This window comes from Podarcis melisellensis (genome assembly GCF_964234715.1).
Source record: "Podarcis melisellensis genome assembly, chromosome: Z".
NCBI lineage: Eukaryota > Metazoa > Chordata > Lepidosauria > Squamata > Lacertidae > Podarcis > Podarcis melisellensis.
In genome coordinates, this window is record NC_138547.1 from 23,815,068 (window position 1) to 23,833,695 (window position 18,628).

Consider the following 18,628-nt stretch of genomic DNA (forward strand, 5'->3'; position numbering starts at 1 on the left):
TATTAAGTGAAGCCATTTGGTGGCTTTTGAGTATAAGCCACTTAAATTCTGCTCTGGTCGAATAGAAAAGCTTGCTGAAAAATGATTTCTTTCTTGAGCAAGGGAGGTGGCAATCGAGAGATAATTGAAGCAGTCTGTCTTCCTTACTATTTACAAAGACAAAATTTCCAGGTCTGAAGACAATTGTGTTTCACTGAATTAAACAGGTCTAATTTTGTCAGTGCTGTGGCTGGCTTTGATGTATTAAGTATAATTGAGTTAAAGATTGGACGAATCCACTTAAAGCCTGCTGTCAAATGGTCTGTGACTTGAAACAGTCGGCCTTGTCCTCAGATTGATAGCAAACATTAGTTCTGGTCTCTTTTTCAGGTTGTGTTTCTATACTCATATTCATAATGGAAACAAGACAACTGCTTTATAATCTTTTTGGGGGCGGGGGGGAGGGAAGAAAGGCACACTGAAAAGGAAATAGGAGGAAAACAATCTATTTCCATACACAGCTTTGGATGCTTTCTTTTATTTTGATCTACCCTCAAAGAGTCAAGAATTTGCTCTATTATCAGAATGTTTTTCAGAAAGCATCTCTCTCCATCAGCTCTCTTGCAATGGACAAGCCCCATCAGGCCTCTTCACCCTCCTCCTCTGTCACCTGAGGGTATAAGACTCCCTCAGTGGGAGAGCTGGGAAACAGGGCTCTTTTCATCAGCTTTGCTGGAGGCCCAGCTCCATCAGGCAACTCCTCCCCTGAAATGGTCACTATAAAAGATTGTTTAAGCCTGGGTTTGATTTCCCCCCCTCTGCCCTCCTGGCCCCTTGTGTGTTGTGTTTTTGTTTGTTTTTGTTTGTTTAGATAGTAAACCTGCAGGGGATGGCTGTCTTAGAATCATAGAATTGTAGAGTTGGAAGGGACCCTGAGGAACATCTAATCCAGTGCAGGAATATGCAGCTGTCCCATGTGGGGATTAAACGAAACTTTAGAGCACCATGCTCTGACCAATGGAGCTATCCAGTCTTGTCTTAATTGACTGCATGTAAGCCACTCTGGGAGACCTTTTGGCTGAAGAGTGGTGTGTAAAGAGCCAGTGTGGTGTAGTGGTTAAGAGCGGTGGACTCGTAATCTGGTAAACCGGGTTCACGTCTCCGCTCCTCCACATGCAGCTGCTGGGTGACCTTGGGCCAGTCACACTTCTGTGAAGTCTCTCAGCCCCACTCACCTCACAGAGTGGTTGTTGTGGGGGAGGAAGGGAAAGGAGAATGTTAGCCGCTTTGAGACTCCTTCGGGTAGTGATAAAGCAGGATATCAAATCCAAACTCTTCTTCTTCTTCAAATGCTCTAAATAAATAATGGTGTGTAATATAAATAATTAGGATGCCTTTATGCCTTTTCTGGTTCACCAGCATCCCTGACCCCATTGTACAAACTTATGGTTTTTAAGCTGGGATGTCACACGCACTTGAGCAGGGGCACTCCCTGCTTAAATGTTTATGAGCAATACTGGGGTGAGCAGGAGGCCTTGCTAGTACCATCACCTCCTCACTTTCTCTGCCCAAAAGTGTTTAACTTTACTCTGAACATAGGAGGGCACATCTCAGGAGCTGCAGGCACTTTGGGGTGGCTGCTGTCCCATGTGGTAAGTCACTAAACTGCAGGTGGCAGACTTCATCAAGGAAACCTTCTGAATGGACCTTGCCCACCCAGACTGACCACTGGATCTTCATAGGCAGCAAGAGCAGCCCATCCCATTTAGAGGAAAAATGGGAAGGCACTGCCCTGATTGCACACTGTCCACTGCTTGCCCTACTTTGCCACCGCAGCTGAAGCCTCACATCAGTTCAAAAAGGATGTTTCTAAAATGTGGGTAACACAAAACAATGGATGCCTTTTGTCAAGGCCATATTTTCTTAGGGGATTTAAGGTTACACTTGATCAGAACCCAGAGGGGAATCAAAGCCAAGGCCGCCAGAATTTGGTGGGAAGTCTTGTTTGCCTCTAGGATGCCCTTTAACAATGCCACACATACATGGAGGCTGCTAACACATCACATGGGTTGATCGCATCGTTAATTTGCATCACTGCATTGCAATATGTGACAATAGTGGTCCAGAGAGTACAATACACTGAACTCCTTCTATATAGTACATTTGAATAGCTATTCAAGACTTCATTTCAGAGCCCAGGGGACTCACTTCAGAGGTCACTGGGTTTCAAAATCCAACCTGAAGCCTAGCATAATCTGAACTCAAAGCTGGGAGTCTACCAAAAATATCAGCGTCAACTGATGAAGCCTAAATCTATTAGGGGAAATGGCAGCAAATAAAATGCATTCAAGTCTGCTGTATCTTTTCCAGGCTTTACAAATTTTTATTTCCAATAAAACAATACACTCTTGGCAAAAGTTAATCGAAGGCTATATATTTGGGGGAGAAGACCACAAATTTAAAAGTCAAAAGAGGAAAAGAGATGGGGGGTATCCCCAGTATTCATTTAACATCATGAGGCAAACCAATTAAGACAAATCCTGCTATTAGTAAAGAAAGAAGATGTTAAAGTATGGAGTGTGAATGATAGTCAAGATGTATTCCTGGTAGTGGCAGCTTTTTTACTTAATAAAAAACTTTAAGGATGTAGAATTGGGTTGAAAGCCTTTCATAAAAATGAGTTACAATTTTGCAGTCTAGTTGGAAGCACCCAGTTTCAATTAAGACCTTGCTTACTTCCATTGGCATCATCCACTGTTCTATAATAATAGAACCCAGATATTTTTTAAAATAGTTAATAAAGGGATATTATAGAATTAAGAATTTCTGCAATAATAATGAGTAAGATTACTCTTGGTTTGAGCTTAGGTGAGTTAGTTCCTTTATAGTAAAATATATTATTAAACAGCAAGTAAAAAGAGAATTGCAACCATTCAAAAACCTGATATTGGCACATAATTTCAATGCCAAAAGATGCATGACCCCAATTTATAAAATGTTAACAAAATGAATTTATAAAATATTAACAAAATGAGGCACAGGTCATCTAATGGAATTATAAAAATGCAGGGGAAATTGTTTAGGTTATGATACTGATCCCATAAAATGGAAAAGAAACTGCAGCAGGGGGGATATGAAATCAATTTCAGCAAGAATTCACGAAATGACCCTTATGATCAATTTTAGGTGCCACTGGTGATAATCCCCAACCTCTCCCCCAAATGAGTGCATATTTACAATTATGGAGGGAATGTCATTCAGTGGAAGTTTTTCATGAAATGCCGCTCCTAGAAATTAATTTATTTATTTTTTTAAATAAACAATCAAGAATTTACAGTATACCAATCCTAACTTTAACATTGCTGGGGATGTGGGATGGGCCAAATCAAAATAGTTTGGAAAAAGAAATGAATTTCTATTTTTTGTTTGCTGCCAGGATGGTTATCAAAAAATAAATAGGAATACTTAGAGATTAAATAAGGATTTATGGTATAGTCAAATCAGGCCCATAGCTATTGCTGAAAAATAAGCTCAGAAATTAAGGGCAAGCAAAAAGATTCATTTTCAACTATATAGCAAGAATTTATTTTATATATAAACGATAACAATGTTCAAATGCTTTTTTGAAATATGCTACTATCTTGAATTCTTAGAAACTTTTCAGCTTAAACTGAACTCTGAAAAAAGAACGTGAGGACAACATCCCAATATTTATGAACAAAGGAAATCTTTTTTTAAAGGACTTGTTACTACCATCCAAATCAACAATTATTTTTTCCAGGAATTGTGAATGCAACCAACATTGGGGGGGGGTCAATTTTGATTTTCATGCAATTGTATTGTTTTCTCCTTAGTTTTATTTTAATGTTATTGCACTATATGTTTCTGGTTAAATAATTTAAAAAATGCAAAAATCCCAACACTAGCAGCATGTGAAACAGGATAGGTAAACAAAAATGGTGTTTTAATACACTGTCCCTTTAATAGCTATTCTTGACATCTCTGTAGCAACAGAAAATAACATTTTTCCAATGTTTACAATATTAGTTGGTCCCCAAAAAGGATGCACTCTCACTTGTTCCTAAATCAGACTCTTTCTAGGCTACAAAAGGGCTAATAATAGATCCCATTATATCAGGGGTGGGGAATCGGTGGCCCTCCAGATGTTGTTGGACGCCATCTCCCATCAGCCCCAGCAAGCATGCCCAATGGTTAGGGATGATGGGAGTTGTAGTTCAGCAACATCTGGCAGGCCACATACCCCCCATTACATCTAAGGACTAGAAATGTGAAAAGCATCTTTAAAAAAATACTGCACAAATGTAAAGCAAACAGACATTTATCATCCTACATTTATGCTGAATAGCCTTTTATATAAATCATTGGACTGTGCATGGGCAGTGTAAGCCCAAATGTTAATATTCAATCACATAGCCTAGTTATATTGCTTCCTTTGTAGCTGACGTTACCAAGAACAACAAAAGTTATCTCTTCACTGCGTTAAAATAACTCAGACACTTGTCCATGCCAGAGAACTAATTTGGCCATCGTGGCATCACCACTCTGAATAAACGTCTTGGTGCTGACTCAGTCTTGTCTGTTGATAGTTCAGAAGGGGATAAGTAACAGCTACACTACTGAGCAAAAGTGGGGGGGGGGGACTACTGAGGAAAGGCTGCAGCTCATTGGTAGAGCATCTGTTTTGCATGCAGAAGATCCCATGTTCTATCTCCACGGAGGGCTGTCTTAAATCCTGGACAGCTGCTGTCAATCAGTGTAGACAATATTGAGCTAGATGTAAAAGTGGTCTGGCTCAGTAAAAGGCAGTTTCCTGCACTCCTTCCTTGAGCAAAATGAATGGATGCTTTTCTTTTCTTCATTTTGCATCACTCAGGCATAGCTGTCAACTTTTGGATTTAAAAATAAGGGATCAGCAGCCTCGAAAATAAGGGATCAGCAGCCTCACCTGTCCCGGGGACAGTCTACGGGATATCTAACAATCTGGGATACAAGCAGGAAACAGCACTGAAATAAGGGAATTTCCCGCAAAAAAAAGGGAAGGTTGACAGCTATGCACTCAGGTGGTAGCCACCAGGGCTCTTCATGTGTGTGCCATAATCAAGCACAGTGGTAGACCACAAACCACCAGTGCAGAAGACACTAGGTCCAAACCCTGATATCTGCAGTTAAAAGACGGGTTTGGAACCATTTCACCCATAAGGCTGTACTCCCTTCTGGGCACCTTTCCTGGGACTGCATGCCAGACAAAATGGGTAGAATAATAGAGGAGCCTTTTACATGTGTACAGTAAGCTACATTTCTTCATCTACCAACCAAGCAAACAAGATCCATTCTCATGGATCAGGGGCAGGTTCCAGTCAGGCAAAAGCACTCGAGGAGTGCACAGATCAAGGCTGGTGAGGGTTCAGCCTGGGGTGAAGAGTCCTGTAGGCTGGACAGAGGGGGCCATGTTTGGCCTGCAGATGGGAGATTCTTCACCCCCTAAATTAAAAGGGAACAGGGAAAAGGCCTTTCTCTGTTGGGGACCCTGCTTGTCACAGTCTGTCAGTCACAATTCTGGGCTAAGGAAGCAAATAGTATAACCTGAAAATAAGAGCCTGGTGGCTGGTCCATCTAAGGCCAGCACTCTGTTCTCACAGTGGCCAACCAGATGCCCAGCAGGAGCCCACAAGGAGAACTTGAGCACAACAGCACTCTCTCCACTTGCTGTTCCCAGCAACAGGTATTCACAGGCATACTGCCTCCAACAGTGGAGGGGGACCATAGCCACCCGGTGAAAAGCAACTTCCTATGTCTCTGTTAGGGTTAGGGTTCTCTGCAGTCTTGCAGAAGTTTCAGCTTCTTTTCAGCAAGTGCCTACTTCCTTAACATTGCAAACATAAAAATGTTTTTCTTTGTGTGGGTGATACTTGCTATAGCATTGGATGCCAAAATAGTGGTCAAATAGTATTTCTCTAAGCCAGAAGGCAAGCCTGTGTACAGGCTCCTTGGCCCTCCCAATGATTAGCAAAAATGGGGTGCATTGTCCAAATAGTAAAAATTGCAAATAATAGCACAGTCGAATGCAAGTTTGCATGAACAGATAAGATAATTGATCAGTGTTTCCAGGTAGTGATACTGATCCAGATACTGATTCCCTTAACACATACCCCTGATTATAACTGGAAGAGAAATGGGTGAGTAAAGACACACTTCCCATAAAATCAGACATACACAGTTTTGCCCACTTAAAGACTCTTCAGCTCTGGAAACTAGCATAAAGGCTTGATACAAAATTAGTGGAGGAATGGGATGAAACTTGGAATGGAAAACGAAGATGTTTTAGCAAGCTGAGTAGAAAATCATTCAGTTTGTTTTTCTAAAACATTAAGCATGTTATCACTGATCGGATAAAAGCCTTTGTTTTCTCTGTGCCAGGTGTACTTCAGCCTGAGGGTGGTGCAGGTTCTACTTGTGCGTAGGAGTCCAAATGGTGGGATGACCAACATGTCACAAACTGTAGCACCATTGCCTCTTAATAACTTCCTGTAAAGCAGAAAATCAAAAGATGAAAATAAGGTCCAAAATGAAACAGTTGTGCTTAACATCATGATAAATAGAAACAAAAGCTAAAGTCAGGCTTGTAATTTTGCACTCAGGTGGACGCTGGTCACATTTATGGTTCTACTGAAAAATGGGGCATGGTTGGGGTCTGGTTGGGTCACAAACTTCCTTGGCAGGCTTTCATTCGTCTTGCTTCCTCTTGGGCTTCTTTGGATTCCGAGAGCGGCTTTTGGCTTTGCAGAGAGGGCAGATTGGTGCATTCCGATGGATCTGCTGATGGCATGACAAGCAAGCCTGAAATACAATAAAACCATCCCATTAGGAAAGTGGTTTTTCCCTGGAAAGCCAGGGTGAGCAGCTTCTTCACCTTGATGGTTCAAGACACAGCCTGGCCAAGTTTCCTCAGAAGACAACAAACACATACCAGCTGGGAGAAACTCTCTCATAATACTAGAACTCAAGAGCCACCTGATAAAAACAACTGGCAGCAGGAGGTTACAGGACAGCTGAAAGAAAGACTTCCTCATCACACTAAGCACAATCACCTGCAAGGAACATCCCTTAAGTTTATTCTAAGATGGCCCAGGACCATGTCTAAGCTTGCAAAAATAAACAAAGCTGGAGAGAGTGTGGTAACATGGGCTCATATTTCCATATCCTGTACAGTTGGGGCATGAGGTAGCACAAGCATTCTGGCATAAGGTACAGTGGTACCTCGGGTTAAGAACTTAATTCGTTCTGGAGGTCTGTTCTTAACCTGAAACTGTTCTTATCCTGAAGCACCACTTTAGCTAATGGGGCCTCCTGCTGCTGCTGTGCCGCCGGAGCACAATTTCTGTTCTCATCCTGAAGCAAAGTTCCTAACCCGAGGTACTATTTCTGGGTTAGCGGAGTCTGAAACCTGAAGCGTATGTAACCTGAAGTGTATGTAACCTGAGGTACCACTGTATTTGAAGCAATAGCCAACCTGTAGAGCCAGACCCAACACTTGTGCTGCATTCTCTTAACATTAACATTAGAAATCTCTTCAGCATGAGGAATTAGTATGTCTTTAACTGCAGCCCAGCTTGAAATTGCGCAACATCGGTCATGGAAAGAGGGGATCCCTTCTTACAACTGGATCAATAATTATGGGAAGTGCCATCTCATGAGACATAGAAGAGCAGTGAAAGGGGTTACAAAAACGGATAATTCTGGTGAACTGAAAATCTTGTTTCTTTTTTTTCTTTTTTTGCATTTGTGAATAAAGGGAAAAGTTTCCCCTCTCACATCTCAAGAGGGCCTTTGGAGAGGAAATGCTGACTAATAACCTAGAGTTTTATACTTAGAATTTATTCTGTGAACTGGCACATGATCCTGGAGGGTGAAGGGTGCCACAAAGTGTTGTTTGGCTGCTGGATTGCCTGACCACCAGTGACCCAAAAGGTGTGTCCTTACCTTCATGGGTGGGGGTTGCTGTCTGAATGTTGCTGTCTGTCTGGTGTCCTGTTTCCTGGCCACCTGTAGCTGTTGAGCAGCAGCTGCAGCCGCAGCCAAAGATTCTGGGATAGGAGGTTCCTGTGGTTCTGTTTGCCATTCAGCTTTCTGCTTTTCGAAGTAGCTAAATAAAGAAGAAAAACTAATACAGGCTATGCAGAATCGCTGCCACTCTGATTCTTTCGGGGAGCTTACATTAGCCTTCACTGACCTGGTGCAATCCAGATGTTTTTGACCACAATTCCCACCAGCCCCAGCTAGCACAGCTGATGGGAGCTGTAGTCTGAAACATCTGGAGGGCACAAGGCTGGGGCAGACCTTTGTTTTGATCCAGTAGTGTTTTCCTTGTGTTCTTATGCTGCCACTCACTGACAGACACGGGGAAACAAGAGAAGCCTCATCTGCGATACATATTTAAAGCAGTTTTATAACAGTTTAAACAGGTACACCTTCCCCCAAAGAATCCTGGGAACTGTAGTTTGTTAAGAACACTGAGAGTTGTTAAGAGACACACACATACACACTTCCTCTCCCAGAGATGCAATTCCTAGAGTGGTTTGACATTCAATGACTCTTCCCAGGGAACTCTGGGAGTTACAGCACTGGGGATAGGGGATAGAGAGTCTAAAAACTCTCAGTCCCCTTAACAAACTACATCTCCCAGGGTTCTTTGGGGGGAAGCCATGACATTTTAAAGTTGTATGATACTGCTTTAAATGTATAGGGCAGTTGAGGCCAAAGATGACTCTTCCAAAATATTATGGGGAATATTCAACTTCTGGGAGTAGTCAACTCAGAGCTGCCATTTTGAACACCTGCCATGTGTCAGGTGTCATGTTCCATCCTGAGCACCTGTTCCTAACGTTTTTGAACTACTATCTTCAAAATATATCATGTGAAGTATAAAGTGTACGCTTCAGGTATTGAATAGACTGCTTCTCCTTTCATCCCTACAGGTGCTTCCCTATATCTTTGATATCAGTAGGAAGACTATTGATGTTAGAATGCTGGATGGAAATCTCTCTATCAAAGTGAGGTATCCCATTTGTGGTAGATTTCCATCCAGCATCTCCAAACTAACACCTGGCAATCAGAGGAAAGCTACTCATAGTTGGCAAACTCTAAACTGCTTGCAATCAGCAAGCTTCCCAATCTATGCAAAGTATTAGTGAGAGCTGTACTTAAGCCATCTATCCGCAATCCTGGATCTCCTCCTTGTCATTCCATCACCTGTGTGTGTCTCCTTCAGAAAGCTACTTTCAAAAGCAGCAGGATGGCTAGAACATATTGCATCAAACAGGACATCACCTGCAGGTACTGGGTAATTCAATACATAGCATCGAATGCAGAACTGCAATATGTCATGTCCAATACATAGGTAAAACTACAACCAACCTACACTGACATTTCAGAAACCACAAATAAGCAATTTTTACACACACATGTGGAGCAGCCTGTGACTCAGGGTGGTCCAACTTTCCATACCAAATGGGCCACAAGAGTATTTAGGGGAAGTGAAGCCCTCTCGCTGCCTTCCCAAACCTGGCTAAGTGAGGTACTGAGTTTTGGGAAGAATGCTCAAGGCTCTGGCAGGGTCTTCAATCCCTCCCACCTCCTTGCCAAGGCTAGGGAAGTGCTAACTGGGCTTTGGGAAGGCGGTGTGAGGGCTGCAAGGGGGTGGGTGTCAAATGTTACCAAGGGCCATGACAAGGCCCCAAGGGCTGCATATTGGACCACCTTGCTGTTACTAAACACCTCAGTTCTGAGAAGCACAGCCAGACAGACTTCTCAATAATTGCTTTAGAGATGTCTGCAGATCCAACAGCCTTGCAAAAAGGGAGAACTTCTGCATGCACATGCTGGACACATTAACACAGCATGACCTCTACCATCACTAGGCTTCAGCGAAGGAGGGTCTTCTGAGCATTCCATTCTCAAAGCTCTATAATTGCTGGCTTGGGAATAGTATCATTTTTGCCACAGCAATTGATGAATGCAGAAGCGAGAATGTTTTACTATAAGAATTTACAGTTTCTGTTTTTAAGCCTTAGAGAACAATAAACAAAACCTCCAAAAGCATGATCCTCAAGTAAAGAGAGATCCAAAGGGCCTACAGAATACTGGACATAGTCCATCACAGCACCCTGCATACACATCCCCTCTTCATTGTGCTTGAGAAGCTGTTTGCCTCTCAGGACCTGAAAGCAGGTGCCTAAGCTTTTAACTGATCGCCGAAGAATAGATGCTTTTGAATTATTGTGCTGGAGGAGACTCTTGAGAGTCCCATGGACTGCAAGAAGATCCAACCTCTCCATTCTTAAGGAAATCAGCCCTGAGTGCTCACTGGAAGGACAGATCCTGAAGCTGAGGCTCCAATACTTTGGCCACCTCACGAGAAGAGAAGACTCCCTGGAAAAGACCCTGATGTTGGGAAAGATGGAGGGCACAAGGAGAAGGGGACGGCAGAGGACGAGATGGTTGGACAGTGTTCTTGAAGCTACCAGCATGAGTTTGACCAAACTGCGGGAGGCAGTGGAAGACAGGAGTGCCTGGCGTGCTCTGGTCCATGGGGTCATGAAGAGTCGGACATGACTAAATGACAAAACAACAACAAGCTTTTAACAAAAAGTGTGTCAGCTTACTCAAGGGAGAGCTTCTCTTCCTCCTCACACAAATCTGGCAGCCTCTGCAAGCCCAGAGTCATCCTCAAGGCATCCACATGCTCCTTCAGAGGCTTGTACTCCTCATGCAAACGGCGGGTAGACTCCAAGAGCTTATTGAGGTCGTTCTCCGACTGCTTGATTGTGTTCTCCATCTGGAGAAGGAACAAGGCAGCATTCATTAGGTTTGTCCAGCCCCGCCTGAAATGCAGCTGCAACAAAAGCACCAGGGGGCCCACACAATGTTGAGGTTTTTACATTCAGGTGAATATTTAAAAGAGACCAATGAAACCATGATAAAGAGAGTCACCTGGGATACGGAAAGTCCATGCTAGATTCTGCAGGAGGCCAGAAACAGCACAGGTTGTGGGAACAGAAGCTGAAGTCAATGCCCTGAGAACCTCAGTTTTAAAAATCAAGTTTCTAGGTCTTACGGTTGTGAAGAGATGTTTGTGGACTGCTGCAGTATCAGAAACCAGAGAGGTGGCTGAATAAGATTCCCTGTACAAATTCATTTCCTGTTTATTCCTGTTTCCCCTGTTTCCTGTTTCTGTCACTTTCCCAGTGCTGAGTTTCCCAGTGCTGAGCTATCCTCTCTTAGTGACTACATAAAATACATTGATGGTGCCATAAAATATTAACAATAATATTCGTATTGGGCGGGATTCTAGACCTTTCTCTCTCACTCACTCTTTGTCCCTCTCTCTGCTTCCCACCCCCCATCAAGCATTGTAGCAAGATCATAAATAATGAACATAACATCTTCTTTTCTACCACCTTTTTGCACAGTGACATAAAGTTCAATAGTTGAATGTTTTGTTCACATAAAAGTTGCTCTGAGTTCCCTTCTGCCTAGCCTGTCAGGGGGGAAAGTGAAATAACAAATCTTGGACAGACAACATTTTTTGCAACCAGGTCTGGGAAGCAAATGAATTCAGCACACATTTCTGAGGAGTAGCAACTAAGAGGGAAAGCACAACATTAGTAGGAGATAAGCCTTCACACTATGCTAGGTTACTCAGGAGTACACCCAACAAATGCAAAAGTCATGCTTACTCCCAGTTAAGTATGCATAAGACTGCAACTCGAATGATCATGAAAACTCATTACCACCATGCCTGGCTGTCACTTACAACATTGATGTCAGCATGGATGAGTCTCAGTTCCTCCACATGAGCCATTTTCTCCTGCAGCAGGAGGTCCATCTCCTGTTTGTATTCCTTGAGGTGCCTTTCCTCAGATTCCAGAGCCTCGAATTCAGCCTTCAAGCGGGCCTTGATCTTCTCCATTTGCAAAGTCTTGTTTCTGGGGAAGGGGATACACACAGGCACAAATGCACGGAAAATATCAAAGTAAAGCTGAGGTGGCATTTCCTGTTTGCCAAGAGGCATTTAAATCATTCCAACCACAGTCATAAATGTCAGGTGATGAGGCTGAGCTCCAAAGAAAGTGGGTTTTGGCAGCATGTTCAAATCTGGGCGTCATAAACCGAGAGATGCACAACCATCACACCTGCAGCCCCTTTGCTCCTGCATCATTCCTTACTTCATACAAAACAACCCCCAAATCTACAGTCAACCATAGCTTCCTGTTACACACAACTGGCAAACAATGGTTAACTGTTTCTAGTCTGGATATGAAGGGTTAAAGTTGGCTTTAAAATCTTGACTTGTTCCGAAGCCATAGTTTCCTGGTTCTAACACTACAGGTTATGGTTAGCTGTCACTTCCTAGCTTTTCCACTTGCTCATTTTTAAATAATAAAATTTAAAGAGCAGATGCCACATATGTGCCATTTTTAGCTTCAAATGCAATTTGGCAATTTTTGACCAGTCAGCTGACTGGCATGTCAAATGTACAATCAACATATCTAACTGGCACATGGTTCATTTCTTGCTTAACTCATTACTTAATGCAAGGTATTTGGGCACAACTCAGTGACTTAGCAGGGAAGAAAAAGCACTGGTGCTTCCAGTATCAGAGGCAGTACCATTTTTAGGGGAACATGAATGGGAGAGTGCTATTGTGCTGATATCCTTATGAGCTTCCTGTAGGCATCTTGTTGGCCACTGTGGGAAAAGAATGCTGGACTAGCTGGGCCTTTGGAATAACAGGGCTTTACTTATGAGCATAAAAGGATGTGAGTGGCGCTGTGGGTTAAACCACAGAGCCTAGGACTTGCTGTTCAGAAGGTCGGCAGCTTGAACCCCGCAACGGGGTGAGCTCCCATTCCAGCTCCTGCCAACCTAGCAGTTCGAAAGCACATCAAAGTGCAAGTAGATAAATAGGTACCACCCCGGCGGGAAGGTAAACGGTGTTTCCATGCACTGATGTGGTTCGCCAGAAGTGGCTTAGTTATGCTGGCCACATGACCTGGAAGCTGTCTGCAGACAAACGCCGGCTCCCTCGGCCTATAGAGCGAGATGAGCGCCGCAACCCCAGAGTCGGCCATGACTGGACCTAATGGTCAGGGGGCCCTATACCCTTTACCTTACTTATGAGCATAGGAAGTTGCCTATACCGAGTTGGGATCATCTAGCTCAGAGCTGTCTGCACTGACTGGCAGTGGCTCTCCACTTTTATAAACAGGAGTTTTCACTCCTGACCATTGAACCCGGGACTTTCTGCATGTAAAGCAGGTGCTTCACCACTTAGCTCTAGCCCTACCCTGTTGGATCTCAGTCCCCAGGACCACCACATCTAAGGCAGCCAACTCTTCTTTGTAGCCTCTGCCTGGTGAAACCTCCTCTATACACCTTAACTTTTAGATTGCCATTTTCTGCACTGCTTCTGTTGCCCCTCTCTTTCCCATTACAGCACATCATTAGCACCAAGGCTTCAACAACAGGAGAAAATGGAGTCGTATCATATCTTTTGCCACCTAGCTCTGCATGGGCCTCCTCAGCTGCAGTGGAAATGATCAGAGAGATGCCGTCCCTATTCTCATTACGGCCTCACCTGCAGCCTACAATGCCATAACGGCTCCGCCACCAGCTGTCGCCCCCTTCTCTCAAGCCTCATGCACTCACACTTCCAAGAACACATTGAACAAAAGAGCACACTTTTGCACACACTTTTCCTGGTCTCCTCAGCACATTTTGCCGCAGCTCAGAACAAATGGGAGGATGAAGACTTGCAGCGATGCCATCTTTTTGTTCAGAATGGAACACGTAGCACAGTGGCAGAAGGAGAGAAAACCCTGAGCTCACTAACAAAATGACTGGTTTCTCTTCAGAAGAGTCCCAAGTTCAATTTATTGCATCATCTCCACCGACACCTTCACACAGCAGGGCAGGAGTCTACATGAGACATTGTGGGGGGGAATTCCTGCCATTCAGAGTAGACCATATTTCCTTAAGTAGGTTACATGTCTGACTCAGGATAAGCCAGCCCTATATATTCAGAGGGTTCATCTCTTTGGGGGAAATAGTGTTCTTTACAATGATAGAAGAAATGGAAAAAGAGAGAAAAGTTTAGGCTACCTCTAGCATAACTAGGATGTCAGAGGAGGAATTAAGGTACAACAGAGCATCATAACTAAGAGAGAAGGAAACCTGAGAAGGGGGGAGCTTTCAGTCAAGTCGCTGTTGTTATAAATTGAATAAAATAATAACAATTTGCCATTAATTTATCAGTTTTGATTTTCCCCTATGCCCTTCTCTGTTCCTGGCTCAACTTTTCATTCAAGGCTACTTGTAATGCCCTGTGTTATCCCTACAAGCAAATCTGTAACCAGTGAGTTATAAAAACCCACCCTTAAATAAGGAGAGGAGAGCATTGGACATTAGAAGCCAGAATAGTCTTCAAAATAATAATAATGAAAAAGCTATAGAACGATCAGTATCTCCTCCTCCTTCATTCATCAATCTAATAAAATCATGTCTCAAAACTCATTCCTATGGTGTTTCACTTCTATTTTGGGCATTCATGTGCTGGCTGTATAACTAGATTATCTGGGTGTTTTGCATTAGAAACCCAAAGCACAATTCAAATTTGACACAATGAAAACACTGAAGTTAATTATAGAACAATAAAATCCATCTGAAATCATCAACACAACAGCATTTTTAAAAAAAAATCCAGCATGAGGGAGGCGTGGTGTCAGAATCTAACCCACTAGACAAATGTGCCTACTGTAAATAAAAGATACAGAGTGCCTCCAGACTGTCAATTTGTGTGTGTGAGGGATTTATGCAGTTAAATTGGATTAAAGAGATCTGCCACCGTAGCATAACAAAGAAATGGTCTTTCTGCAGGTTGAAAAGTGATGGGAAAATGCATTGGAAAGAGTGGGGTGAATAGGAGAAAATCTTATATGTACACAACAAGGAAATCAGGATGAAATCTCAATAAACACCCCTGAAAAATGAAATGGCCTCACATGGCACCTTAAAAGGCAAGTGTCTGGGGAGTACTTTCTGTTAAAGAGGGTGCTACCATTGAAAAGGTCCTCTCTCCAGTAACCACCTGCCTCACTTTGTTAGAGGCTGAGGACAGGAGACCCTGGAAAAGGCACTCTGTAGAACAGACTTTTGTTTTTTCATGGTCTGATGACTAGATACAAATAAACTAATTGGATCTCTGTACAGAGGCAGCTATCTGTAAGTTGTCGACTACAACATAATCAGCACTGGCCAGCACAGCTAATATTTATGAATTATGGGAGTTGTAGTCCAAAACTGGGAGGGCACCACGTTGGTTACTCCTGTGCAGAAGATCTCAAGATCCAAATATGTATGCATTGGAGAAAGCAATCCTTCAAGGAGCCTGGCCCAAACTGCTCAGGATTTTATAGGTTAATACAACAGAGCTAGAGCATAAGAGCTAGAGCATCATCCTTGCATACAGAAAGTCAGAAGTTCATCCCCAGGTAGGGGTTGGAGAGACTCCCTGCCTGAAATCCTGGGGACTTGCTGCCAATCAGTGTTGGCAACTGTGTTGGCATTCTGGTCTGATTCGGTATGAGGCAGCTTCCTATGGTGACTCTGCCTTCACAAAAAGACTTAGACAAGGTAAATGAAACAATAAGAAGAGCATAATGTTCATATTATTTAAAACACCACATTAAAAGTGAAAGAGGAATGGTGCTTTGCAAACTACATATGTCCCAGTAACATGCACTACCGTCCACTTTATAAAAATGTAAAAGGTTCCATTGCATGGAAGGGTGGGCATTCCCAGCTCATTGTGTGTGTTTGTGTGTGTTGGAGGGAGGCTTTAGAAAACTGCAGCAGCTGTGCTCAGTCCATTATTCCTTTCTTTTGTGTGTCTCCAATCTACTCCCTTAATAAGCAGGGGAGTTGATCCCCCTGCAAATAAGAGAAAGGAAAGAAAACTGACTATGCTTTGCATCCCTATATTTACCAAGGCCCTTCTCTTTTCCACAAGAGAAGGGAAACAAGGTGTGTGTGTCTAGAATGACACTATTTTCTGGTGATATTCACATACAGGCAAATTGCACAGGTTGTGAAATTAAAGTTGATTTGGAACTCATGCACAACAAAACCGCTTCCTCCCCCAAATCAAACTTTTTTGCACTGGAATGTGTGGGACAGGCACAATGTCAAATAACCTCTCTGTAAACAAATCAGAATAAATGCTCAATAAATATCTGGTGTCTAAACCTCCCTGCAAACTTGTGCAAACAAATCAGGATGAATGTTCAACAAACAGGTCATCTGGAAGGTTATCTGTGTTAGGCAGATAAAAACTTGTAATGAAGATTTCCCCAATACAAATTCTGCCTCATCCTCTCTTGGCAAGGATATACCCAAATTCACCTGTCTTCTACCTTGACTATTTCCGAAAGTGTTTCAGCTTAGGAGGAATCACATCTTTAACTTAGAAATCTATCTTCCAACTTTGTTCATTGTCAGAGCTGCTCATCCATCAAAACTGCTTTATGTTGCTAAAAAAATTACTGTTTCCAATACCCAGTTACAAGGGAGCAAGCCTTACTGAACCCAGTGGGACTTCTTCCTGAGTAAGCATGCACAGCATCAGACTTATTAATTTGTTTCCTGAGGCATCCTTCCATAAAGAATGTAGCAGCTTTAATACAGAACAGCTTTTGACAACCAGGTGCCCTCCAGATGTTATTGGACTACAACTCTCACTCGCTATGCTGGCTGAGGCTGGTGGGAGTTATAGTTTAACATCTGGAGGGGACTAGGTTGGTAGAGGCTGATACAAAGCAACTATAATGATAATAATGGACGATTTTCTGCAAATGTATGGTCCATAATTCCGCTGTGCATGTTTTATGTGCATTCAACATAAGTCAGTCTGGGGCCGCTTCCCCCTCCCCCCGTCTGTTGCTCTCAAAAGAAGCTCCATTTAAAATCCAATGGACCTTTTGTGTGACATTTATAGTAGCTACTTTTACACTAGCATAAATTAGCCACTCTTTCACAGTGGAAAAGGAAAACGGGCGCGAGGAGAAATTAAGCTGCAATCCGACGCACGCATTTTCCTGGAAGTAAACCACGACAGACACAGAAGGGATGCATTCGGAATAAACATGCGTGGAATCGGGCTGTATATCACCATCCTTTCTAAAAACGGCACACAAACAACGGAAGCCTTACCTGATCTCTTTGATGCTTTCAAGTTTGCACATGATTTCCTGTTCATCAGCCATGCTTTCTCATTCGCGATTTTAACCTCCCGTGGAAATGAACAAAATAATAGCAGGCAAAGAGGAGGGAGAAAGGAAAATCCAATACAATAGACACAATGTAGCCGCCCCGACCGTGCTTCTGAACGCAAAGACTGCGGTAGGGGAGAGCGAGACCTCTCGGGACTTCGAGTTCAGATTGTAATAGCGGTCCAGGCTCACTTAGGCGGCCAAGACTACAAGGCCCACAATGCAAAGCGCGGAGCTACTGCTCTCTTTCTTCCGGCAACCTCTCTTTGCATTTGTCACAGCTAATTATGTCCAGTGGTCATTAGGAGTGCAAATGAGTGAGATGCGTTTTCCTAGAGTGTTTTTTTGTTTTGTTTTTAGTGGAGATTGGAGAGTGGAGATTATGGATCTTTCCATTTAATTCATCAAATGAATTAAAAACTACAACCTCTATTTGACAAAATTTGAATAAAATGCCATATAAAAATTACATAGTTACTTTGTGCTATATATAGTCAATAGACGGTAGAATAGAGTAATGTATATTGTACGAAAGAAGAGCAAGTTGCACAAAGCTATGTGTGTATGTGTGTGTGAGAGAGAGAGTATTGTTTTGTGTGAGCTTTGTGCAACATAGACAGCCCCCCTTTTTGAAATACAGTCATATCTCGGGTTAAATATGCTTCAGGTTGAGCATTTTCAGGTTACCCTCCACGGCGACCCGGAAGTAACGGAACGCATTACTTCTGGGTTTCGCCACTCGCACATGTGCAGACACTCAAAATGTTGTCATGCGCATGCGCAGAAGCGGTGAATCGCGACCCGCACAGACGTGCAGTCGCGAGCTGCATTCCACTCGGGATGTGAACAGGGCTGCAGAACGGACCCCGTTCGCATCCAGAGGTACCACTATATAAACTAATGATTCCAATCACTTTGAAGGATATCTGTACCTTTTGTTCCGTAACTTTCATTCTCAAAGAGTTACATATAAACTATATAAACATATAAACATATACATATATATAAACATATAAACTATATAAACTAATGATTCCAATCACTTTGAAGGATATCTGTACCTTTTGTTCCGTAACTTTCATTCTCAAAGAGTTCTTTTTTAAAAGAAAGCTGTAGGCTTGGGGGCTGCTGCTCACTGTGGGCTCTGTACATTCATACCCCCATTCTCACCCTGCTCAACACGCCCTTTCCTTGTCCTTACTGAACCAAAGCGATGGGTGTTTTACTCCCTTCCCCCACTCTCTCTCTTCAGCCCCTGCCTCCTTTTTGGAAAGAAAAAAAGAGGGGCTCCTGCCTCCTTCACA

At 43.0% G+C, this 18,628-nt stretch overlaps 1 protein-coding gene and 1 long non-coding RNA gene across 2 annotated transcripts; one reads left to right on the top strand and one right to left on the bottom strand.

Annotated features, from left to right (window-relative positions):
• The first annotated feature begins 2,325 nt into the window (after nucleotides 1-2,325).
• On the top strand, nucleotides 2,326-6,065 carry LOC309361621. Its single transcript, XR_014164565.1, has 3 exons — nucleotides 2,326-4,585; nucleotides 4,829-4,873; nucleotides 5,061-6,065. It is a non-coding gene; the product is annotated as an uncharacterized lncRNA (long non-coding RNA).
• Nucleotides 6,066-6,217: 152 nt separating this feature from the next.
• ZC4H2 (zinc finger C4H2-type containing) lies at nucleotides 6,218-17,526 on the bottom strand. The gene is made up of 5 exons (XM_081896683.1): nucleotides 17,266-17,526; nucleotides 11,813-11,984; nucleotides 10,662-10,834; nucleotides 7,981-8,143; nucleotides 6,218-6,837 (listed from the first exon to the last, which is right to left on the bottom strand). The coding sequence occupies exons 1-5, from the start codon at nucleotides 17,316-17,318 to the stop codon at nucleotides 6,724-6,726; spliced, it is 675 nt and encodes a 224-aa protein (XP_081752809.1). The 5' UTR covers nucleotides 17,319-17,526; the 3' UTR covers nucleotides 6,218-6,723.
• Nucleotides 17,527-18,628: the final 1,102 nt, after the last annotated feature.